The sequence below is a fragment of the Choloepus didactylus genome, chromosome 2 (genome assembly GCF_015220235.1).
Source record: "Choloepus didactylus isolate mChoDid1 chromosome 2, mChoDid1.pri, whole genome shotgun sequence".
In the NCBI taxonomy this organism is placed as follows: Eukaryota; Metazoa; Chordata; class Mammalia; order Pilosa; family Megalonychidae; genus Choloepus; species Choloepus didactylus.
In genome coordinates, this window is record NC_051308.1 from 99,350,327 (window position 1) to 99,375,028 (window position 24,702).

The window sequence follows — 24,702 nt, forward strand, 5'->3', positions numbered from 1 at the left end:
TGACTTGTGATTTATCTGTTTATGGGGTAATTGTCTCTGATGGACTGGAAATGCCATCGGTAGGATGACTAGAAGGCCACAGCTCCCTTGGATATGAGGGTGACGTTCTCGGTAGAAGATCTTAGCTAAGGTGGTAGCAGCTCTGTGAGGTACTCCACGTTAACAGTTTCCAAGTGAGATATTTATGTTTAAGAATAGCACCCCAGTTATATTTCTGGCACTCCCTGCTCCCCTTCAGAATTTCAGCATACCCTTCCCTGCATCCTACTCCTAACATCACACTTACTGTCCATTGATGGCTCCCAAAGGCCTTGAACAGTGTCCTGGCATGTAGAAGGCCCTCAAGAAATATTTGTTGAATGATCAGACACAGGACTTAATCAGCTCAGTATCACATCCACTTGGTATGGTCTCTGACTCACAGAAAGCACTTGAGAATGGGTGGCTTTTCCGGCAGGTGGTGCTCACTGACCACTTCTTCCTCTCACATCCTGTCCATGTGGACAACATGGGTGTCACGGTTGAACCTATTTTTGCACGTGTACTCTCTGAATGGGCTCTTGCATGCCAGCCACACAGGGAACCATCCTAGTTCAGGGTGGGGCTGCGTTAGTGTGTTTTCCATTGTCTGCTTTGCTGATGCAGATCCTAAGGTTTATAGTTCCTTTCTTATGGAGAGTACGTTCCATGCTGGGCTCCCAAGATGACAGGAGGGCACCTTCCTTCTCTTTCATCTTGAGTTTGCAACTGGCTACGGGGCACCTCGGGTCTCAACTTATCTGAGCAAAGTCCTGCTGTTAGGTACATCTGCCCAGAGCCTGTTCTACGTGTGGCCTCGGCTCCCCATCCCTGGAAGCAGGGATGGTGTGCACTTGCCTTCCTGTGCTTCCTGGGCCTCTGTGGTCACCAAGCCATGCCCAGCAGTTCCATGTCTTCTCCCCTAAGTGCTCTTTAGCCTTGATGTAAAGATGATCAGCACAAGAATCTTATGGGCATAAAACTGCAAAAGATACAAGAAGCTAAGTGTGTGACGACAGCCTCTGCCTTCCCCACGGTCATTATGGGATGTGACCCCCGACGGCAGGAACTGTGTTATCGTCTCTGAATCCTCAACTCCTAGCGTAGTGCCTGGCATCTATTGAGTCCTTGGTAAATGTTTGTTTCATATGAGTGGGTTAATGTCCCTTGACTAGCAACCTTGGCCCTGCCTCAGTTCTCAGAACAATAAGAGTTTGGGGCAGGGAAGTCTTGAGTAGCCTCAGCACCTGCTCACTCCACCCTCTACATGGGGAGTTGGTATTGACACATCTTCCCTATGTGGCTGGCCCAGGCCAGAGTCATCCAGGCCCAGGGACTTGTGGGCTGTGCTCTTTGTTACCCTTGCCTGGATCTGACATAGCCCAGCGTGGATTCCACTGGGCCGCTAGAGAACCAAAATGTCACTGAGTATTTCTGTCCTAGAGCAGGCCCTCCCTGTCCTGTGTTTGTCTTCATTCTATCAGTTAGATGGGGACACTGAGGGTTCACAGGTATGCAGGCATGGCTGGAAGGAGGTGAAGGATATAGGAAACCAAAGTGGGGAGGGGGGCTGGACCTCTGCCTTCCCTGGTGCCATCTCTGTGCTTCCCCTGCCTCCCATCACTATACTCTTCTCTCCTTACAGGCTCCCCCGGCCACACTGGATCTGTGTCTATGAGCCCATCAGCAGCCTTGTCCACAGGAAAGCCAATGGACACCCACCCAAGCTACACAGAAACCCCAGTGAGTGCTCCTCGGACTCTGAGTGCAGTGGGGACCCCCCTCAATGCCCTGGGTTCTCCATACCGAGTCATCACTTCTGCCATGGGGCCACCCTCGGGAGCCCTGGCAGCCCCTCCAGGAATCAATTTGGTTGCTCCGCCCAGCTCTCAGGTAGGTGTCCTTCCTCTCTGAGGACTTTACAGTTAACTTTACAGTTAACTCCTGGAGCAGATTCAGCACTCGGCAGGTGCTTCAGTGCACTTGCTGAAGGGATTGGATTGTCTCTGCAGATTTGGCCCCTGCAGGGCCTTCATTAAGTGGGTCCTCAGGCTGAGCAGCCCCAGAGAACTGAAGACTCGTCACGCCCAGAAGGGAGCTGCCCCCACGGTTTTAATGGTTCAGCCCTGGCTGTATTTCAACGTCTCTCAGGGCTGTTTGTGTCATCCATGGGGTGAACCCCCTTTATTCTTTTTTCAATTCAATAATAATGAGTATTTATGGAGTCAATGAAGTGGATGCAAGGTGCTCTACTACATGTTATAAGGATTATATACAGGGATAATCAGGACATATCTTTGCTCTCTAGGAGCTTACAATTGAGAGGGGAAATAGGCAGGTATGAGCACATAGATAAATCTAGAACATGGCAGACTGTGCTACATACATGCTGTCTCTGATAGACAGCCAAAAACTATGGGAACTCAGGGTGGAAACCTCACCTTATTTCTGAGTACCTTCTACTATGATGGAGAAGAGTTGTGTTCCTGGTAGATGCTAGTTTGCTTCTCTGAGGAACCTACAGGGTGGCCAGATGGTTTCCACTTCCTTCTAGAAACACCATACTGAGACAGTCTGCCTTCCCCTCTTGTAGTGGTCAGCTACTGCTGCAATGATGCTGCATAACAAACAATCCCAAAAATCTTAGCGGCTTACAAAAACAAACTTTTTTTCTCACTCACAAGCCTGCATGTTGGCTGGGATGGTTCTGTTTCAGACAGTGGGTAAGCTAGCCTAGGCTGCAGGCTGGGTTCAGGTCTGCTCCTCATGCCCCAGACTAAAAGAGCAGGAGCTAACTGAGGCATGCTTTTCTTGTGGTGTCTCACAGGAATGCAAAAGGCTAAATCAAATCAGGAAAACTCACTGAAGCCTCTGCTTACATTGTGTTCTCTAATTTTCCAGCAGCCTAAGAAAATCATATTGCTGATTCCACCGTCAGTGGGGAAAGAAATAGGCTGTGCCTATTTCATTGGGAGGTACTACAAAAACACAATGTAAAGGATGTGAAGAATTAGGAGGAGTGGAGAATTAGGAACAATAATCGTATCTACCACACTCAGCAGCAGGCATGGCCCTCTCTGCCCCATTGCTAGTACCTGTAGGGGTGGAATTACTAGGTCCTGAGGTCTCCTTTGAATCTATAGTTTCAGAGAAGAGGTAAGCCCACCCCAGGTCAGTGTTTCCCACTATTACTGAGAGAACTTCAGAGCCCATTCTTTGAATCCCTTTTGAGGTATCTCATGTACTCAAGGTCTGAAAGCAAACCCCTGTGGGGCCACAGAACTTTAAAGCCAGTAAAGACTTCAGAAATTTGTTGATCCCATGGATTAAAGAATTTGGGATCGACCTTGGAGATCATTCAGCATAGGGATCCTAGGAGACCTCGGCCCAGTGTGCAACACAAGTGAGCGAATGAGGGTGGGTGTGAGATAGGAGGGCTGGTGAGGACCGGGGAGCTGGAGGACACTGTCTCCCTTCTTTGAAGCCACTCGAATTCAGACTTCTAAAGCACTCTGCAGGCCAAGCAAAGTACTTCTGTGGGTCACATTTAGCTTGCCCTTTCACCCCAGTTAGTTTCTAATCTCACGGCTCTCGCCTGTAGGATCTTTTTCAGTGCACACATTTCTCCCCACCTCCTATTTTGGTGCTGTTGCAAAAGCCCCACAGGTGATTCTAATTGCCCCACCCCTGCCCAGTTGAGAGCCACCCATCCTGCCAGGAGCCTCCACTCCACAAATGAAGCAAGATGGCTTAATGAGCTCAAGCGATTTGTCTAACCTCACACAGCCAGTCAGAAATGGAGGCAGGATGAAAACGCAGGGCTTCTGACCTTGCCCCACCCCATCTGCATTCATGACACTGCATTTACTGAATGCTAGGCTATATGTGCTGACTTAACAGTGACCCTGAAATTGAGCCATTGGCTGCCAAGAATAAAAGATGAATGTGACATAATCAGTGCTCCTAAGGAATCTTGCCAGGGAGGTAGCCACATATGAAGATAAATTGCAGTGCAACTTTTCATATGCTATAAATAGGGGCAGAACCCTAAGGGAACATGGAGAATGGACCCACGAATTTCCCAATCATTTATTCCTTGACCCCAGTAAAGGCGGGTCTGGATTGTGGTGGGGATGTGCATGTATTTTTGCCGCTGTCACTATAATCAGTGGAGCTGGCAATACCCTACCCTTCAGAATGTAGGACCATCAAGAAGTTTCTTTCATGTAAGTGGATTCTAGGAAGGCAGGTCAAAGCCAGTAGGTTAGAGACAAAAGATACTTTTAAGTTCTGGGACAAAAATAAAATTTATTTATTAGGAGCTACTGTGGATCAGGCACTATTTGGCATTGTCCTGTTGCGGGGATAAACAATAAAGTTTCTACTCCTGTGGCGAGAACATTCTAGCAGGCAAGACAGACAAAAACAAACAAACAAGATAGTTTCAAATAGTGATAATTATGCCACAAAAGAAATGAAACAGGGTGATGTGGTAGTGTCGGCGTGTGGGTGGGGAGCGGGCAAGGCAGCGTCCCTCCAAGGCTGCTTTAGCAACCACACTTACGTTCAGTTGAGCCAAACCTGGCCAATAAATTAATTTTTGTAGCTGTGTCTGAGTGGCAGGACCATTATTACTGGACCATATGTCTGTACAGAGGGATTGGGGTTGAAAGGTCAGGCTGAAAGCTTTGGTCCTGGCCAACTGGGCTGTGTGCGGAGGCCAAGGCCAAGTTTGGCTTTGGGGATCTATATTAAGCTTGTCAAGCACTGGTGAAACCCGGCAGCCTCAGACACTAACCAGTGTTCTGAGCTTGGGCTCCCGAGCCACAAGGCAGCAAAACTTTGCCCGATAAACCAGACGACACAGAAAAAAGCCTTCAGAGTTAGCCACAGTGAGTTGGACTCTGAATGATCTGGAAAGACTGTTCCTATATCCTGCCGTCCCTGCCCAGGCTTGGGTCTAACTGGGACTTGTGACAAAAAGCATGCTCCTTCGGTGACCTGGGTCTAAGGTAAGTACCATTTAGGCATGAGGAGGGAGGGAGGGGCCTTGTGAGGGAGCAGCAGGCTGGGGTCTCCTGTTCTATGTACCCACATTATTGTCTGAGCTTCCCTCTTTCTGCTTCTGGTAGAATTTCAGTCTTGAGGAGGAAAGAGAACTGAACTGGTACTATGGAGTCAGGGTCTGTGTAATTTTTTGCAAACCACTTTAACCTATTTCTGTCTCAGTTTCCTTTTCTCTGTTGTGGGGTAACAAATACTTGCCCTGGTTACCCTGTAGGGATTTTTATGAATATTAAAGGAGATGTGGATTTGAAAAGTTACTTCATAAGTTGTGCAATGTTCATGATAATAAGATGGTATATTATTATTGTTATACCTAGGTGATCTCTTCTACACCTAGGTGATCATTGATTTGGGTGTACTCTGTTGCTGAAAGTTTCTAGAGAAGTTCATTTCAATGAGCATTCATTGAACCGTTCACAGAACCAGGCAGAAGGGACACAAAAAATGATTAAGTTTCAGTCCCAGGCCTAGAGAGTGAACAATTTCCAAAGACACAAAATATATAACTGGGAACCTGTCTATGCAATTTGCAGATAAAGTGGTCTAGGCCACATTTTTCTGAGCACGCGTGAGTGTGTGTGTGTGTGTGCGTGTGTGTACTGCTGTACAATGGTAAGTGTGATGGCTGTCGGCTGACTCCGAAGCAGGCCCCATGAATCCTTGAACACTCCCACTTGTTTCTCTGTGCTAGAATCCTGCTGCCTGCCCTGGGTTTGTCCCCATTAAATTCCTGTTTAGGTATTTATTGATAAATGAATTGTCATCCTTTCAGATTTGCTTGCATTTTTATTGAGAAAACTTAGATAGTAAAAATTGCTAGTGTTGGCACTGGATAAAACCTTAAAGATCATCTAGTCTGATGATTAAAAAAGAATTAAGGCATAAAGTCTTTTCTGCTAATGAAAGCATATTTGGAAGCCTAGTATACATATCAAATAATAACAGAGCTGATCTGGCTAAATCCAGGGTGGGGAGACGTGTCTGCTTGTTCAGCCTCCCCACTCTGCCTGTTGCCCCCACCTCCTCTCTAGGTTAGAAAACCGCTGTTCTTGTCTATAGATGAGGAAACTGAATCTCTGTTAAGTGAAGCGACTGGTCAAGATCACTTGGCTGAGAAGCAGCAGGACTAGACCAGTACCCAGGGCTCCTCTCTCCCCGGTCAGGGGTCCAGGCTCATTACTCCTCATGACTAGGACCCCAGCTAGATTAAAGCAGTGCCACTCTAAGGTGTCTACATTCTGGAACAGGAGCTCCCTTCCTGCAGCCTGCATGGCCGGCCATGTGTCTGCCCTTGGTGGAATAATATGGGCTGAAGGCAGCTCAGAAATGCAAGACTCAGTGGTCTGTGACAGCTCCAGAAGTGGACAGGGAAGCATTTGGCCCCTGGCTGAGTCTGCAAATGGAAGACACGCGGCCAAGTGTGTTTCTGTACTGTTGTCAGGGAGCAGCCAGACTGCATGCAGCAATGCATCGGAGCCCCTTGGTGAAACCCCGCTCCAAAGTGCTTGCTCCAGCAGAGCTGCTTCTAATGGAAACAGACAGCCAGGGCTGGGGACTTGGGAGTCGGGCAGCTAATGGGTTGTGTTCTGGTGATTGCCTTCAATCTCGTCTACCATTGCTCTGAGCCCACACAAACCTCAAGCCAGCCTGAGAGTACAGATGGAGAAAAGCGCATCAGCCCACCTGGCCCAACCCGCTCCCTCCCACTGTGTCCTGACATCTGAAGACTAGGTGTATTGGAAAGGTGCTGCTGGCTCAGACCTGGGAGAAGGTGCTGTAAAGCAAGTCGGTTCTCCAGGACTGCTTTCCGCTGAGGTGGGGCTGGAAACTACTAGAGCAGCTGAAGACTGAATGTGGTGAAGAAGGCAGAATGACCTGGGGTCCAGGTCCTGAGGTTCTAGCTCCAGGTTGGTCCCTAACTACTCATTAGACCCAGGCCTCATACCAGGGCAGGTGCAATAGCTTTGGGTGTCTACCCTTTTTCCTTGTTCTGCTGCTACATTTTCCTAACTGAGGTAGAGTTTTGAGGGTGTTACTCCTCTGCTCAAAATCTCTAGAGCTCCTCTTTGCCTCCCAAATTAAATCCACTCTCCCTAGCCTGGTTATCAAGTCTCTCAGCTCTATCATAGTCCACCTCCCAGCCTTGTCTCCCATCTCCCAGTTGCTGTCCTGGGCTTGCCTGCAGGCCTTAGCTCTCAAAGCCTCTTTGCCCATCACTGGCCCATCCAAATCTACTCATTTTTGAAGACCGCTGATTTCCAACTCAAACGCCCCTTTCTTCAGGAAGCTTTCTTTGAGCTGAGCTTCATATGATCCTAAGCTATCCCAGCTAACTGTTTATCTGCCTAGTGGTCAAGTTCCTTGAGGCAATGCCTGAATTGTCCTCCTTTTTTGTTTTTTTTCTCCCTGTAGTATTTCTGAATAAATGAATGAATAAACCACTTGAGGGCTCAATTTCCTCATCCGAAAAATAGGAATGCCTCATAGGGTTGTTGTAAGGATTAAAATAATCTATTAGCAAAGAGCAAACTTTCAATAGGTGGAAGCAATGATAAATAGCGATAACAGTAGTTATAGTTCTGCGATCATTGCGGGCTGGAAGCAGTGGAGCTAATCCTGCTGCAGATGGGCTTGCAGGGAAGGATGCCCAAGGTCCTCTTGAGCCCCAGATGATGGTGGCCTTCTCCTTATACTCATGACCTTTCTTGTCCATCTGAGGATTGGGGGACAGAGCTGTGGTCATCTTAAGGGCTGTCTGTGGGGTCATCTGACCTAAAATGCTTCCATTTTGTGGGACAGATCTAAGTGCTAATCTGTGTCCTTTGAGGCACTCAGGAAAAGTTGTTGCCTAGAACTCAACTGACAGAACCCCTTCACCTGTTTCTTAAAATCAATACGCACCTCAATATATCACGTATCTTGAAATAATAATAACCTGGTATTATGATAACATCAAATAACTTTCTGCCTCCTCCCTAGAGACATGCAAATTGTTTAACCTTCTCTCTGAGTGTGGTCTCACTGACTTCAGAATCCTCGTCTCACAGTCAAGTGTTTGACCCATAAGAAACACTCAAAATTCGTGTCTGAATTAGCCAGATTTTTATGGGAAAGATAATATAGCTACAATTTATGGACTACCCATTGTGTGTCAGGCACTGCAGTGGGCATTTGACATCCTTGTCTCATAGAATCCTCCCGGTGAGCTGATAAGGTAGGCATTATCATGCTCATTTTACAGGTGAGGAAACCGTGGGTCAAAGAAGATAATGTAAGTTCTTTGAAGTCGTGCAGCCAATAAGAGCAGAGTGCGACCCGAGCCCAGGTCCATGTGACTCCAAAGCCACATTCTTTCCAACACACCAGTGGCCCCTAACCCTGGATGCACATTAGCACCACCTGGGGAACTTATAGAAACGCTGGGGCCGAGCCCCCACCTCAGATGGATTGAATCTGGATATTGGGGGGTGGAGCACAGGCATCACTTTGTCCCAAAGATCCCAGGAAAACGTCCAGGTTGAGGACCACTGTACTACACCCAAACAAAATCGATTACTGAATTCAAGTTCTAGAGGTCCTGTCTTAACCTTTTTTTTTTTTTTAAAGGGCAGGGAGAGAATGAGAGCGAGTGAGGAAATTCTCCCATCATATGTATTTTCAGACTTAAACAAAATAGTTTTTAAAACATTTCTGGTAACTTCAGTTTCAAAACAAGGTACTGAAGGCTGTCCTTTCCTTTTTTGCATCCCTCACGGCATCCAACCCAGGGTCTCTGCCCGCTTCCCATGCTCAGTAAATATTTGCTTAGTGAATTAAAAAGCTGGCAAATTTAGAAGGAACCAGATCGAGCTTTGATGTATTTTATGTATTATTGATCATTGTTCTGCCTCAAAGGCCTTGAACACAGAAGAAATTCCTGTATTTGGTTCGGTTTGGGAATTATAGTCAATTTGGTTGTGTAATGTGATTCAAATATCAGGTAGACCCTGCCGAAGTTCAGTGGCCTCTCCTGTAAGCCCCCAGGTATTCACCAGGTGTCTCTACTGGGCACTTAAGCACATGCATACTCCACCCCACCTTCCTTCAAACCTGCTTATGTGTTCTTAATTTTTGTTCATGTTCTGATTCCTCAATGAAACTGTACATTTTTTCTTTTTTAATGCAATTTTATTGAGATATATTCATGCACCATACAATCCATCCATAGTATACATCAGTGACTCACAGTATCATCACATAGTTGGACATTCATCACCACAATCAATTTTAGAACATTTTCATTACTCAAAAAACAAAAACCAACCCCAAACATCCTGTACTCCTTATTCCCCTGAGATTGTACATTTTGAGTAACAAGAGACATACCTTATAGTTTTTATATTTCCCTTTGCAGTGCTATAATGTTACTCTGTCCCCAGTGGGCACTCATATCTACTTGTTTTCTTTGACTAAAACAAAACACTTAGCTACAGCTTCTCAGTAATTTCCTCAAGGGCCCTGGGAGACACAAAGGTGTCGGGCAGCCAAGAGTGAAGAAAGGGATCAAGAAGGGGTTCATTTGTTCAGCCATTCAAATCCATCAAGTCTCACTATGTGCTGGGCCCCAAGTCAGGTGCTGGGGAGACAAGGCCGTCACAATCTCTGGCTCTATGGATTTTATATAATCCAGCCGGGAAGATGATCTGTTAGTTACACGCAAGCTCAAAAACTTCATCTGGGGGCTTCCTATCCAATTTCTGGTGCTATGGCAATGATTTGGGCATTTGGCTTAACATCTTTTAGCAGGCTCATTGCAATGACTGTTTTACGTACCATACCTTTCTCCTCCATTTTCCTGTGAACTCCTTAAAGGTGTTCATTATTTGCCTTTGTACCTCTGAGCCTGGCCCACTACAGAGCTTGGTGAGCACTCCATGAATGTATGTCAATTGACTAATGGATGGATTTGCATTGCTTTGCCTGGCTCTCTTAGAGCCTAAGTCTTTTGCCCAAGGGTCATATCTCCTCTTGGAGCACCAATGAATAGGCAACTTAATAAAAAATTAAGTTAATAAACTTAAACACACACAGCTGGCATTGTCCTAGGTGTGTGATTCAGCATGGATTTCTAGCTCAAACAAAACGTGAGAAAAATGAATAAAAGCAGAGTGCTCTAACGGAGATGTGTTGTGATTTTAGGTTTTGGTTTTGACTTCTGCAAATGATTTAGTTCCTCTTGTGCCACTTTTTTTCCTCTCTTACATTTATATGCCAGATAGGTGGTTTCAGCTACTCTGGGGTTAGAAACTGCTTCTTGAAATAGGACTTGGTTTTTTCTTAAGGATACCCTTGTTGCTTTAGGCCTCCAGGATTGGGTTTACTCTGGCTGGCTGTTTTATTATATTTTTTCCCTTGCAGCTAAATGTGGTGAACAGTGTCAGCAGTTCAGAGGACGTCAAGCCCTTACCAGGGCTTCCAGGGATTGGAAACATGAACTACCCATCCACCAGTCCTGGATCTCTGGTTAAACACATCTGTGCCATCTGTGGGGACAGATCCTCAGGTAGGGGCAGCAGCAGATGTCCCTCCCAAGACGGAGTCTCAGAGAAGGGCTTGCTCCACTGCCCACCTGGCTACTTTGTACTTAAAGAAAGGAAAAAGTGCTCTTTAGGTTGGTCTGGCTTGGAGCCCAGGCTTTAAATTTCTGTCACTGTGTTCAGAGTCTGCACTGCTGATGAATTTATAGCATAATTTCATTTTTGAAGATTACCTTTATATGAAATGTTTCAGAAGCCCCCCCTTTGGAGTTACTGTGTTGCATGTGTATCTGGAATAGAAAATTTGTTGTGATTAGTATCTCAAGCCAGATATTCTTTGATTTTTCAAAATTTATTTTTCATAAGTATAAAAATCATGTCCATTGTGTAGTAAACTTGGAACTAGAGAAGTTCCAAAAAAAAAAAAAAAAAAAAAAAAATCCAGAGAAGTTCTTAAACAAACTAGAGAAGTACAAAAGAAAAAATTTTAAATTACCCATAATGTTTCATCACCAAAGTTAAACAAACCACTTAATATTTTTGCATTTTTCCTTGCATAACATTTTAGGTTTTTAGCATGTGTTATAGGCTTGAAATAATGTGTTTTCACCCATTTCATTTTCTTTGACCCTCTTCCACTTCTGCCCAAATTATTGCCTTCCTGATTTCTTTCTCTTCCTTGTCATCCTTTCCCCCCACCTCCACCTTACCACTTTTGAAGACATCTGCGTCTCTGAATTGACAAATGAGAAAATGGGGAAGGTTCCTTTCCATAGCTGTCCATGATGGCTGAATGAATGTTTCCTCATCTTCTTATTTCACTACAAAATGTCACCCCATGGAAAGTTCTCAGTGTGTGGAACTTATTTAGCAACACAGCTGATGTTTGCTTGCTGTCAAAAAGTTGCTTCCAAATCATACAGACTTGGCGACTCTGGGTTGGCTATTACCATAGCAACAGAAAGCCAGCCATACCCTGACAGAGAGGTTTTTCTGCTATGGTTATTTTTGTTGAAACCCTGGGAGGTTCATTCACGTATTGAGGAATCATGGGGATGACTATGTCATATAGTTGACAAAATTGGTTCCGCATTTCTTGACAAATATGTCAGAGCTAGGGCATCAGGTTCTTTGGGTCCAAGATAAAATCCCATATTTATTATTGCTGTGAGCTCAATAAATTAGTATAGTCAATGAAGTTGCACAGACCATCTTTTCATCAGGCAGGCTGTCTTAGCCACTCTTTCATCTTAGGGGTGTTTCCTCTGAAATGTAAGCTCCTGGGATGCAGATATTTACATTTGCTAGATGTGTTCTCACATATTTCCAGTTCACTTTAATATCACCCCAAATAAAACACAATGAGAAAGTCAGGTCAGGTCTGTGGCTAAATGTCATCACACATTATCCTCGAGAATCAGACATAAATATGTTTTGAATGATCTGTTTCCTTCTTTTTTCAAGTTCACAGTGTCCAATCAATTGAGCATTGCTGAATGGTATATTGTAATAGAAGACTTCTAATTAGAAATAGTATTGTGATCAATTCCTGATGCCTGTGTGGGGAGAGTGTGGTGGCTCTCCTGAAAGAAATTAGCCATCCCTGGCTGGAGTAGTTGGAAACTGAACATGTGGAACAGATAATAAGGGCAATGGACGCGTGAGATAGATTATTCTGGCTCAAGCAAAACCATTTCCTATCAGGTATTATGTCACATCTCAAGATTGAGTGTCATACCATAAAGATGATATACCAACTTATTTCCCTAACAGTCAATAGTATTTAAAGAATTCATTACTCAGGCTCCTGAACGTAGCTTATGGTACAGGATAATAATTATAAGAAATATTGGTTGAGCTGAGATTCTTTTCCTGCAAGAAAATACATGATGAGCATAAATATTTTAATTTATTGTGTATACTAGTCACTTCAATAGAGGCAGGACATTTTGTTTAACCAAATTCAACGGTTGTCTTGATAAAATAAATGTAAAAATCTGAGGTCAGGAATTTTCAGATAATGCCCTCTGGAGACACAGAGATAGGGAGGGAAGACACAAGCCAAGGCATATTTTACTCTACCTTATTGTGGCCCCCGTGATCCACATTCTCTGCTAGTTGTTCTCTGCTTTCTGCCCTGGTGCCCGAGTGGAGTGCCTGGGAGACCCGAGGGGTTCTTTGAATGAAAGATCCAAATAAACACAGGAACCACCTATGCAACGTTCTTCTCTTGAGCAGGAAAGCACTATGGAGTGTACAGTTGTGAAGGCTGCAAAGGGTTCTTCAAGAGAACCATAAGGAAAGACCTTGTCTACACTTGTCGGGATAATAAAGACTGCCTCATCGACAAGCGTCAGCGCAACCGCTGCCAGTACTGTCGCTATCAGAAGTGCCTGGTCATGGGCATGAAGAGGGAAGGTGAGCTGCCCCCAGCTCCCTGCAAGGGAGCACAGTCTGCAGGGTGTAGGAAAGGGCCCTGCCGAGTCGGAATATGTGGGAAGGAGCAGTTTGAAGTGGATGTTGGGGATGACTTTGGGTACTGTGAATTCTCAGGTATTGCAATCGAGTTTCCCTTTTTCCTAGGACATCTGTGTCCCTAGAACAAAGAAGGCACGAGGCGTCCTCCTCCTCCACACTCACGCACCCTCTCCTGGAGCCCAGACTGTGGGCCCCAAACTGGACCCTGCCCCTTGTTCTCCCAGTGATTAGGCAGCAAGTCTCAGAGCCATGGTTTCAGAGCCTGTGTGCTGCCCGACTGTGGGCCATCAGAGCGACCTTCAGGATGGAGCCGACTTCTCCCCTCGGATCCTAGGCCTCACCCTGGTCTGATTTCACGCTCTAGCCTTTTATTAACTGGGTCTGCAACAAGTTCTTTAAAGTTGGTGTATTCCCTGGACTTTTGGGATTATTGGCATTACCCAGGTCTGACAGACTTAGCCTTTTCATTCAGAGAGGCCATCATTGTACATTTTAAAATTGTGCATCTTTCAACTTATAGTGTGGGTTAGCTGGGTTGTTTCTAAAGTAAAAAAAAAAAAAAAAAATTCTGAAAGTGCTTTCTGCTTCTTTATAAGATCAAAAAGCCTTTCCATTAAGCAACAAAAATAAATTGAAGTGGGCAGTTAATTAACTAGTGAACTCAAGCAGGTACATTGTGTAAATGATGAATGTTAATTGATTTTAGAGTAAGGAAGTCCTGCCTGTCTCTAGGAAACAAGAATGAGCTCAGTCAGTCCCAGGTGCTCCTCATTCTTGAAGAGCTTCTTTACTAGGAGGAGGGCAAGTCTGATCGGAAGGACCAGTTTGAAGGAAAAGGTCCTTTGAGCCCCTGGGAAGTGGGAATGTCACAATAGGGACGACAGGAACAGCAAAAATATTCTTAGAATCTTAGAGGTGGACCTTCAGAATCATTTAATCAACCCTAATCATTCCACAGACGAGGAGACAGTCTCGGGAGGTGAAGTGTGTTTTCCAGGGTCCCGCATGTAGATGATGAGTAGAGACCAGGTCCCCAGACTCCCTGATAAGTGCTCATCTGGCATCTCCTCTCCATCGGGATACTGAAATAGCTCTGGAGCTCAGGACTGTCTTCACTACGATATCTAATAGGAACCTCAAAATTGACAAATCCAAATCTATGCCCCTGATAATCTACTCTTCCCAGCTGTTCATTGCCTGGTCTTCCCCATCGCAGGAAGTGACCTTTACATTTTGTAGTCGCTCAGACCAAAAACCTTTGACTCCCTTCTTTGTGTCATATACCACCTTCAGTAGGTGGAGACATCTTGTTTCTCCTTCAAAATATGTCCCTAATCTTTCCATTTCTCACAACTCATACTGCTACCGTCCATATCCAAGCCACCATTATTTTACTTTTTGTAGTAATCCAAATAGCCTCCAACCAGGTTTCCCTGCTTCCATCTTTGTCTTCCTTTCTTCACTTCCTAACAGAGCAACCAGATGAGTCTTTGAATAAGTGAGTCAGGTCAAGTCATTCCTCCACTCAAAACCCCTCATTTGCTTCCCTTCTCGGAAAAACTCAGAATCTTTATTATGACTTCAAGATCGTACATGATTGGGCTGCCCTGCTGTGTGTCTCCTCCAGCGTCCCTGGCCTCTTTTTGGTCCTCAAACACACGAGGTGATCTCCCATCTCAGGGCCTTGCACTTGCTGTTCTGTCTGTCCCCCCAGAGTGCTCTTTCCCAGGTATCTGCATGGCTCACCTCTTCACTTCCTTCACAATGTACTTGATTGTCACCTTCTCAGTAAAGCCTTGTCTAACTACACTGTTAAATTGCATTGATCACCCCCAACTTTTCCTAGTCTCCTTTCCAGAGAGAGCAATGATCACTATCTGACATATTTACTATCCTTTTCCACTATCTGTCTCCATGAGGGCAGGGGTTTTATCTGCTTTTTGTTTTTCGTTGCTGTGTCACCAGTGCATAGCACATAGTAAGCATTTAATAAATAATTGTTAAATGAATGAATGAATGATTTAAACTGAATGTGGTCCTGCAGGAACCCCTAAAAGTGACTCATTCATTCATTCATTCATTCATTCTTTGAGTATTGAGTGCCTATTTTGTACAGTGGCATACTTGCTATTGTGGCTGGGGCCAATGGTCTTACAGATTGGAACATACATGGGAAATGAGCTGGTGGAAACTGTCTTCTTTCCACCAGGACAGAATTTGTTACTCCTTGTATAGTCCCATCCCCACCATGATAGATCTTAAAATTAATGACTACAAAGTATGTCTCCCATCAGCAAGAGCAGTATGGCTGCAGGAGTCATTTTTCTTCCCCACAAGAGAGTTTCAAGTTGACTTGGGAAAATAGCAGTTTTCTTTAAGCACATGAGATTGAATTAATTAAATGCCTTCAATCAAAGAAGTGATCATTTATTTCTTCACAGTCTAATTCCATCCCTCAAAGTTCAACCTGAATATCTCCCAGGTTGATTTGGGTCAGATTGGCCCACAAGCTAAATTGCAGGAGGTGTGGTTCTTTCATTTAAACAAAATAAATAAAACAGGAGCATGTGATTGTAAGTGTCTGGGCAGTCCTTCCTCTAGACCTAGTGTAATGGGTTGAATCGTGCCCCCTGCAAAGACCTGTTCACTTCCTAATCCCTGTTCCTGTGGGTGTGAACTCATTTGTAAATAGGATCTTTGATGATGTTATTAGTGAAGGCAAGGCCAAACTGAATCAGGGTGGGCCTTAATCCAGTATGATTGGATTCCTTATAAGCAGAGGAAGTTTGGACACAGTGGTAGGAGACAGAAGGAGACAGATGGCCATGTAACAGAGGCAGAGATTGAATTATAGGTGGCCAGCATGCAGCCACCAAAAAGCTAGATTTTTGGACTTTGGGTTTTCCAAATGTGAGACAATAAATTCCTGTTGCTTAAGCCAACTGATCTGTGGTATTTGTTACAGCGGCCCTGGCAAACTAAGACACTTAGTACTATTCTGAATCTTTAATAGAAAATTGGGTGTAGTTTTGGCTCCTGCATTTTTTAAAAGGATGTGGAGAAATAGGAGCAATAAAAGCTGAGTAATAAAAATGGGAAGAGGAAAAGGGACTCAGAGAAATTTCTAGAGAGACTGGTACCATTTACCCTGACAAAGAGAAGGCAAAGGAGTGAATTAATTCCTCATTCACTATATGAAATGTTGCTTTCAAGATTCTCCTGGGCAGCCTTTCCTTCACCACCATCATTTCTGGCCTTGATTTGCAGAATTTGGAGCTCAGTTTGGATACTTTCTTGAAGGCAAGGATAATAAATCATGGAACAGGTAACTGAGAAGGACTATGGAATTTATGTCCCCAGAGAGGTGGACAGATAGAAAGAGATAGGGTTGGGTTATGCTTGGAATTCACCCACCTGGGACCAGGGGCCAAGACCTGTTGCCCTTTTAGGCTGTTTAGTGTTATAGCTGGAATGGACATTCATTACTCTCTTATGTAACACATTCATTTCCCAAAAGAAGAAAGAGGTTCAGAGAGGCTAGGGACCTGCCCATGCTTTCACAGCAAGCTAACAGCAGAGCTAGAACAGGACTACGACCCTCTGATTCCCAGGCCACCAGACAACTCTTGGGGATGCTGAGGAGGTCTGTTTCCATGATTGCTGGTCGCATACACTTAGTTTTAAAATTAAAGAGTGAATTCTCTTTGAGGCAATGTGTGGGCAGCATTGGACATCCCTGTGAGCCCCATGTGGTCTTTATTACAATTAGCCCAGTGCCTTGGAAACAGTACAGAAGGGGAGGTGGGCTCTGGAGACTGCCAGCTGGGTCCAGACACTGGATCCATCATGTCCAGCTCTGTGACCTCAGACCAGTTTCCTAACTTCTCTGTGATTCAACCTACTAAATAGAAATATAAAGTGTTGAGCATAATTATTGACACAGAGAAAGAGCTCCGTAAATTTTGGCTATTGCAGTAAATGCACAATAAATATATGCTGAATGAATGGATAAAATCCTGTTGGAAGGCATGAGCTCGATACTGTTTTCAATCATCCAATGTCCTCTGGATGTACTCTGTCTGATACATATATAGTGGCAGTAGCCCAAAATGTCTGAAAGACAGAAGATAAATAACAGATATATGACTCCTCATGTGTGACAGTAATATCTGTAGTACAAAGAGGACAAGTGTCTGGCAAAGGGTCCTGCAATTAATGGCAAAATCAGAATTCAAATCCAATTTCCTAAATCCAAGGCTTAAATGCTGTTTTCTTTGAGCATTATAAATCAGTAGAAGAAATCAGTTGAGGACCACAAAAGGAACTTCGCTTAGTTTGCACGTTTCATCATTTAAAATCAATACAGATAGAAGCCCATTAACCCTCCTTTTAAAAAAATTAGTACAAGGCATTCAACTTTAGCCAATAAAGCCAACTGTTAATAAAAATACATATTATAGTTTCTGCATGTTGCCAGTGGAGGAAGACTGATGGAATGAACAGAAAGAAAGGTTGAAAAAGAGAGGAAGACAAACAAGGAGAGGGAGGAAGTAGCCAAAAAGGGAGATGGAGAGGACCAGAGACAAGTCCAAGGGGGTAAAGAAAGACAAAGAAAAAAGGAAAATAACTACTTTTTACAGAACTTTTAGTAATTATTTTATTTATTCTTCTCAAAACCCTCTCAGTTAAGTACTATATACACTTCACAGGTAAAGAAACTGAGGCTTAGCTGGCTAAGTAGTATGTCCAATGTTATTTAGCTAATAAGCAAGTGGTAGAGCTCCATTTTGAAAACTATTTCTTTAACTACAAGCTACATGTATTTGGCTCTTCTCCCTCTTGTTTTTTCCTCTTTGTTCTCTTTCATTTCTGTTTTTAGTTGTTCTCATTCCCCCACTTCATTCTCTCTTTCTTTTCTTCCTTTTCTCCTTTCTTCCCTCCCTCCTAACCATGGACTAACATTCTCATCTTGATGCTTTTTCGCATTTATCTACCAGAGACTTCAAAGTATAAGTTTTGCTTTTGCAGATATACCCTTCTCTGACCTACCTTGAGAGATGGGTGGTATTGTTTGTTTGACAAACTAGGCTTCTGCTAGCCTCTTCTAGTTTATTCTGCAGCCCATGTGGCCCTATATCCACTCCAAGAGCAGAATGTGCTTTTTGCAAGCAGACTGTGGGCAGGAAGGAGGAGAAGCTGAGAGGTAGAAGTTGCTAGCAACCACAGCCTCCTAGGTGATGGAAACTAACCCAACAGAGGCCGTGCTTCCAGTAGAGAGGTCAGAATTCAGGAAGGGGTCTGACTTACATCCTAATGTACAGGTCCAGGGAGTTCTGAGAGTTGGAGTGAATGTTGATGAAAACCCTAAATTTTAAGAAGCTGCGATAATTCCAGCCTACATACCCTCCCCCACTCCCCAAATCAGCTGCTGATTCTGAAATGTCATCAAGGTGACATCCCTCCACCCCTTCACTTGCTGAATACCTGCAGCTGACTCCCAGAAGACCTCCCCTGACAAGTCGGATCAGGTGATGTTATGTTCAGCTGGTGCACGAGGGGCAGACCTAATAGGACGTGAATGCCAAGGATGATGCATAGGATCTGACAGAAGTCGTTTTTAAAGTAATGCACTTGCTACTTAACTATTGCATGCTCACAGTGTATCAGAGGCAGCAGGTAGAAGAAGGATATGAGTCCGTAATGATAGCAAGGAGATGGTGGTTCGTTAGAAGAGAAGGAGGATGAGGGCAGAATTGGAGGTTATTAAAGCTTAATATGCAAACTTCTTAAAGTGGTCACCATGATGAACTGGAAAGAAAATGAACTAAAGGACCACTAATTCCAAACATGTTTAAGCAATAGCTTTGCTTCCTTGTTTCGTCTGTCAACATTACAGCATCCCTGAATCCTGTACCTTGATGATCCCCATTTTACAGATGAGGACATTGAGGCTTAGATAGGTTAGCTAACTTTCCCACGGTTGCCTTGGGCATTATGGTAATCTCTGCATGTCCTACGGCAATGCCAGCTGTGCAAGAGGAAAGGCAGAGGAGCCGGGAGCGGGCTGAGAGCGAGGCAGAATGTGCCAGTGGTGGCCATGAAGACATGCCAGTGGAGAGGATTCTAGAAGCCGAACTTGCTGTTGAGCCAAAGACAGAATCCTATGGAGACATGAACATGGAGAACTCGGTATGTGGTCTCAGAACTCTATCCGTCTTCCATTTCTCGGGTGGGGCAGGGAGAAGCGGGTATATTAGAGTCCTAAGAACTGACCCTCAGAGTACTTTGTTTTTTTTTTTTTTTTTTTAGACAAATGACCCTGTCACCAACATATGCCATGCTGCCGATAAGCAGCTTTTCACCCTTGTTGAATGGGCCAAGCGCATTCCACACTTCTCTGACCTCACCTTGGAGGACCAGGTCATTTTGCTTAGGGCAGGTAAAGCACATTGGGGTTCCTTTCTTCCTGGGATAATCACCTGGGCTGCTAATTTGAAATTATCCTGGGATCCTAAAAGCAAGTAACCTGATTGGCTACAACCCACCCAAGCTGAGAACCATGTTGACAATGGGAGAACCCCTATATAGGGTTGTTCTTTTTAATATTATTTATAGGCTTTCAAATCTATATGATCTTCCCCCAAAATTTCCATTCTCAAATGAAACATTGTGTGTTATTTTTTTAATTAATGGAGGAGCAGGACTTTTTTCCATACAAATTTTACCATGGTCCTATTACATACACTTTTCAAAGACTGTTAAATCATTCTTATTGAAGATATCTAGATCAGTGTCTCATAATTGTTCTGCAATTGGCAAATAGATATATTCCAATTTCACAGAGGAGGTAAGCAAGCTCAAGCTTGTGTTAGTTGAATTCCATGATCCCTTCTTATTTCAAAATTCTATGTGTTATATTCTTGCTTGTCTCCCATTTTGGGGACACTGTGCAGTCCGTTGACATATGCCAAATCTCCTCTTTGTCAGTGAGCCAGCAGGAAAATGTCAGGAGGATTCGCTGAGCATTGGGAATCAGTCCACTCATTCCACCCCCTGTTAGATAATGAGCAATCACTGAGTGTCGACTGCAAGCTACATACTGCGCTGGGTGCTTCTAGGTGATGCCAAAGAAGTAAAACTAGATTGTCAGGTCCTGGGGGGCAGAGACTGCAAGGTATGCTGACTTGATCCACCATGGCAGCTAACACTTGGCTATTACCTGCTAAATGTTCAATCTATATTTATTGATTGGCTGAAAAAGGAAAAAAAAAGAGACTTTGCCCTCAAGCTGCCATCCTGGGCTGCACTGGAGAAACTGTGGGGGATGTGCAGAGTCACAGGTTAAGAGAAACCCAAGTTTAATCCTTGGTTTCATCACTAATTATCTGCACTGTCTTGAACTAGTTCTTAACTTCCATAGATTTCCAATTCTCCTTTTATTACAAGGGGATCATAATGTCTGCCTTGGATGATTATCAATGAAGCAAGAATGTGGTTGATTTTCTTCAAGGACTTCCTCTTATCTTTGCAGGGTGGAATGAGCTGCTGATTGCCTCCTTCTCCCACCGCTCAGTTTCCGTGCAGGATGGCATCCTTCTAGCCACGGGTTTGCATGTCCACCGGAGCAGTGCCCACAGTGCTGGGGTCGGCTCCATCTTTGACAGGTTTCTCCCTCCAGTGCTTGTGTGTGTGTGTGTGTGTGTGTGTGTGCATGTGCATGTGTAGTGCTTGGATGTGGGATGGACAGCCCAAATAGCCACACATGACTAAAGCAGAGACCGTTAAACACATGAGAATATAAACCTTGGGAATGAGAGAGGGGTTAAAAGAAAGGTTGAGATTACAAGAAGATGGATCCAGTCAGAGGCCAGCACATTGCTGGGGAGATGGCAGAACCTGTAACCCCAGTGGGTTTCCAAAGAAGAAACTGGATCACTGACATTAAGCTACTAAGTTGAAGGGTTGAACTTTTTATCCTAGGGGTCAGGGAGGGGGAAGCAGGTCCTGGGTCTGTCTACAAGCATCTGGGTAAGATAGGCTGAGGTTTATGCCAGACTCTGTGCCAGGATCTCTGGGGACCCTGTGGCATGAGAAGACAAACCTCAGTCAGGCAGCTACACACTCTCTCTGGAATTTTATGCCTTAAACAGTGCTAAAGGAAAATTAAGCCATCTGATTTAAAGAGACAAATAAAATGAGTGGTGAATAATGACCTGGGCAGGGGGTGGGGTGGGGTGGGGTGAGAAAATGAACTGGTTAAGAGGGATGTAAGGTTAAAAATAGTTTCTCTAACCAATACAAGGACCTTGTGGCCCCTTTCCACCTCCATCATAAACAGTCTTCTTAGATCATGTGCATGTCCACCTAAGATATCTCTACTCCTTCCCTGCCCATTACCACAACATGTTCCAAACAGAGACTAACACAGGTCTTTGGAATGCCTCAACCCCTCTTCACGGTGCCTGGAAATATCTACCCTTTCCCTGCATGCTGCCCTTTTTTATACTTTTCTAGATGTGCAGTGCCCTTGCCCAGCTTTATCTGTTGAATTTCTATTAATTTCCAAGTACTCCACGATGCCTTTCCAGTGCAACCCTCAGAGTTCACTCCTTGGTGTTCTCTCAGATTTGTTCATGGAAGTAATTTCAGTGGGCTTTGTGTTACCTCTTATTGTTTCTATTTCTTCAGTTAAACTGTGAGCCCCTTGAGAGCAGAGACCATATCTTATTTGTCTCTGTACTTCTAGTGCCTGGTACATCATTTGGAAAAGTGGAAGGCTACATAATAAAAATTGGTTAAATTTATTTTATCAGCTATTGGCCTGGTACACATGATTTTCTCATCACCCCCTCTTGTTTCCTGTGAACAGAGTTCTGACAGAGCTGGTTTCTAAAATGAAAGACATGCAGATGGATAAATCGGAGCTGGGGTGCCTGCGAGCCATCGTGCTGTTTAACCCAGGTGATAGCAAAGTGGTCAGCTCCTCTCCGTGGCCTCTAGTGCCCCTACTTTCTTCAGTCCTCTAGATTAGGAGAGACAAAGAAGTCAGGGCCAAGGAATACTGTCCCTGGAGCGGGAAGAGAGTCAACCACTCATGGCCTCTACCCCTAGAGTCATCTTGAAAAGTGTTTGAATGGGCGTGTAAAGTGGAGCAAGTGGGAAAGGCGAAAGATGACAGTGGCCTCAAGGGAGTCATGAGGGGAGGCAGTAAAGTGTGTTCAGACTTCATATTTTAAAGATAAAGTCAATGGGATTTGCTGATGGATTAGATACAGGGTGTGAAAGAAAGAGAGGAGTTAAGTGTAACTCTCAAGGATCCTTTTTTTCTTGAACAATTGGAAAAACAGAGTTTTCATTTACTGAGATGGTGAAAACTCCAGGGGGAGCAAGTTCTGAGGATATATGGGTAGGAATCAGGATTTTGGCTTTGGGCAGTAAGGTCTGAAATGGATAGTAGGTGTGCAAGAGTAGCTGTCTAGGAAGCAATTGCTTCTAAGGGTCTGGAGTTCAGAGGGGAAGCCAGGAGCAGAGATACATATTTAGGAGGTGTTGGCCTATACCTGGCATGTAAGGTCATTCGATTGGGTGAGATTTTCAAGGGAGTGAGTAAACATTGAGCAGAGAAGAGGACTGAGGACTGAGACTTGGGGAATTCCAACATTTAGAGGTCAGGGAGAAGAGGAAAGGCTGGCAAAGGAGCCTGAGAAAGGGCATTCAGTGAGAGAGGGCAAGAACCAGAAGAGTGTCCTGGAAGCCCAGGGAAGAAAAGTGTTTCAAGAAGGAGGAAGTAATCAGCTTCATCGAAAGCTGCTGAAAGATGATAGTCAGAATTATATAGTGATTTTTTTTTTTACCCCATCTCATCACTTAGTTCATGCTTAGCACATAGTGGGCACTCAATAAATAGGTACTATTTCCTGAATGCCCTGGAGAAAATAAAACTCTCCTCTTCAGAGTCATTAGTGGGTACATTTGGCTATTAAGGGAGTTGAAAACCTGTGCTCCAAGAGTTTATTAAGTAGTTGGGGCACAGAAAGGACAGCAAGGAGATGTAAAAGATGAGCTTTTTTATTTCATATTTGTCCCCATTCAGAGTATCTCTAGTAACTCGAGGGAAGGTGACCTGAGTGAATGGGGACAGCCTCTGTGGGAGGGTGTTGCCTGATGTGTGTAGCCATCAGTTAATTCAGTCATCTTTTTCAGATGCCAAGGGCCTGTCCAACCCCTCTGAAGTCGAGACTCTGCGAGAGAAGGTTTATGCCACCCTCGAGGCCTACACCAAGCAGAAGTATCCGGAACAACCAGGCAGGTGAGCATGTGCAGAAAGAATGGTAACTAAAACAGCAACTACTCTCACTCTCTCATTTATTAGCACCAAATATGCAGCAAGCACTGTCTAGATTTTTTCAGTGTTATTTAATCTTCATAATCCAAAAGTCGCTGAAATGTTAGCTCAATGAGGCTAGAAGTCTTATCTGATTTGATTCTATGAATTTGCTTATTCTAATTGTTTCAAAACAGTGAGATCATACAATATTTGTCCTTTTGTGTCTGGCTTGTTTCATTCGACATGATGTCTCCAATGTTCAATCCATGTTGTCACATGTATCAGGACTTCATTCCTTTTTACAGCTGAATAATATTCCATTGTATATTTATAACATATTTTGTTTATCCGTTCATCAGTTGATGGGCACTTGGGTTGCTTCCATCTATTGGCAATTGTGAATAATGCCACTGTGAACATTGTTGTGCAAATATCTATTTGAGTCCCTGTTTTCAGTTCTTTTGGGTATATATCTAGAAGTGGGGTTGCCACGTCATATGACAGTTCTATACTTAGCTTTCAGAGGAACTGCCAAACTGTCTTTCACAGAAGCGACACCATTTTATATTGCCACGAGCAATAAATGAGTGTTCCTATTTCTCTGCATCCTCTCCAACACTTATTTTCTGTTGTTGTTTTTTTTGAATAGCTATTTTAATGGGTGTGGAATGGTATCTCATTGTGGTTTTGATTTGTGTTCCCCTAATGGCTAATGATATAGAGCATATTTTCATGTGCTTTTTGGCCATTTGTATACTTTCTTGGAGAGATGTCTGTTTGAATCTTTTGCCCATTTTTAAATTGGGTTGTTTGTCATATTGTTAAGTTGAAGGATTTCTTTATATAGTGTAGATAGCAATCCTTTATCAGATATGTGGTTTCCAAATATTTTCTCCCATTTTGTAGCTTGTCATTTTACTTTCAGGATTAAGTTTTTTGAGGAACAAAAGTTTTTAATTTTGATGAGGTCCCATTTATCTATTTTATCTTTTGTGGCCTGTGCTTTGGGTATAAAGTCTAAGAAACCATTGCTTCCCTACATTTTCTTCTAAGAGTTTGATAGTTCCAACTCTTATATTGAGGTCTTTGACCTATTTTGAGTTGATTTTTGCATATTGTGTGAAGTAGGGGCCCTCCTTTTTATTTTTGAGAATGAAGATCCAGTTTTCCCAGCACCACTTGTTGAAGAGACTATTCTTTCCCAATTGAATTCTTTGCCACCTTGTCAAAAATCAGTTGGCCATAAATGTAGAGGTTGATTTCTGGCTCTGAGTTCTATTCCACTGGTCTATATGT

The 24,702-nt window shown here is 43.9% G+C and overlaps 1 protein-coding gene across 1 annotated transcript in view; it reads left to right on the top strand.

The window, feature by feature from the left end:
* Window positions 1–24,702, top strand: part of RXRG (retinoid X receptor gamma) — a 55,976-nt gene that overhangs the window by 15,023 nt on the left and 16,251 nt on the right. The window contains exons 2-9 of the mRNA XM_037825457.1: window positions 1,664–1,911; window positions 10,483–10,627; window positions 12,840–13,019; window positions 19,108–19,268; window positions 19,389–19,518; window positions 20,611–20,743; window positions 21,949–22,040; window positions 23,283–23,388. Coding sequence (XP_037681385.1) covers window positions 1,693–1,911; window positions 10,483–10,627; window positions 12,840–13,019; window positions 19,108–19,268; window positions 19,389–19,518; window positions 20,611–20,743; window positions 21,949–22,040; window positions 23,283–23,388 — 1,166 coding nt within the window. The 5' untranslated portion in view covers window positions 1,664–1,692. The remainder of the gene's footprint in view (window positions 1–1,663; window positions 1,912–10,482; window positions 10,628–12,839; window positions 13,020–19,107; window positions 19,269–19,388; window positions 19,519–20,610; window positions 20,744–21,948; window positions 22,041–23,282; window positions 23,389–24,702) is intronic.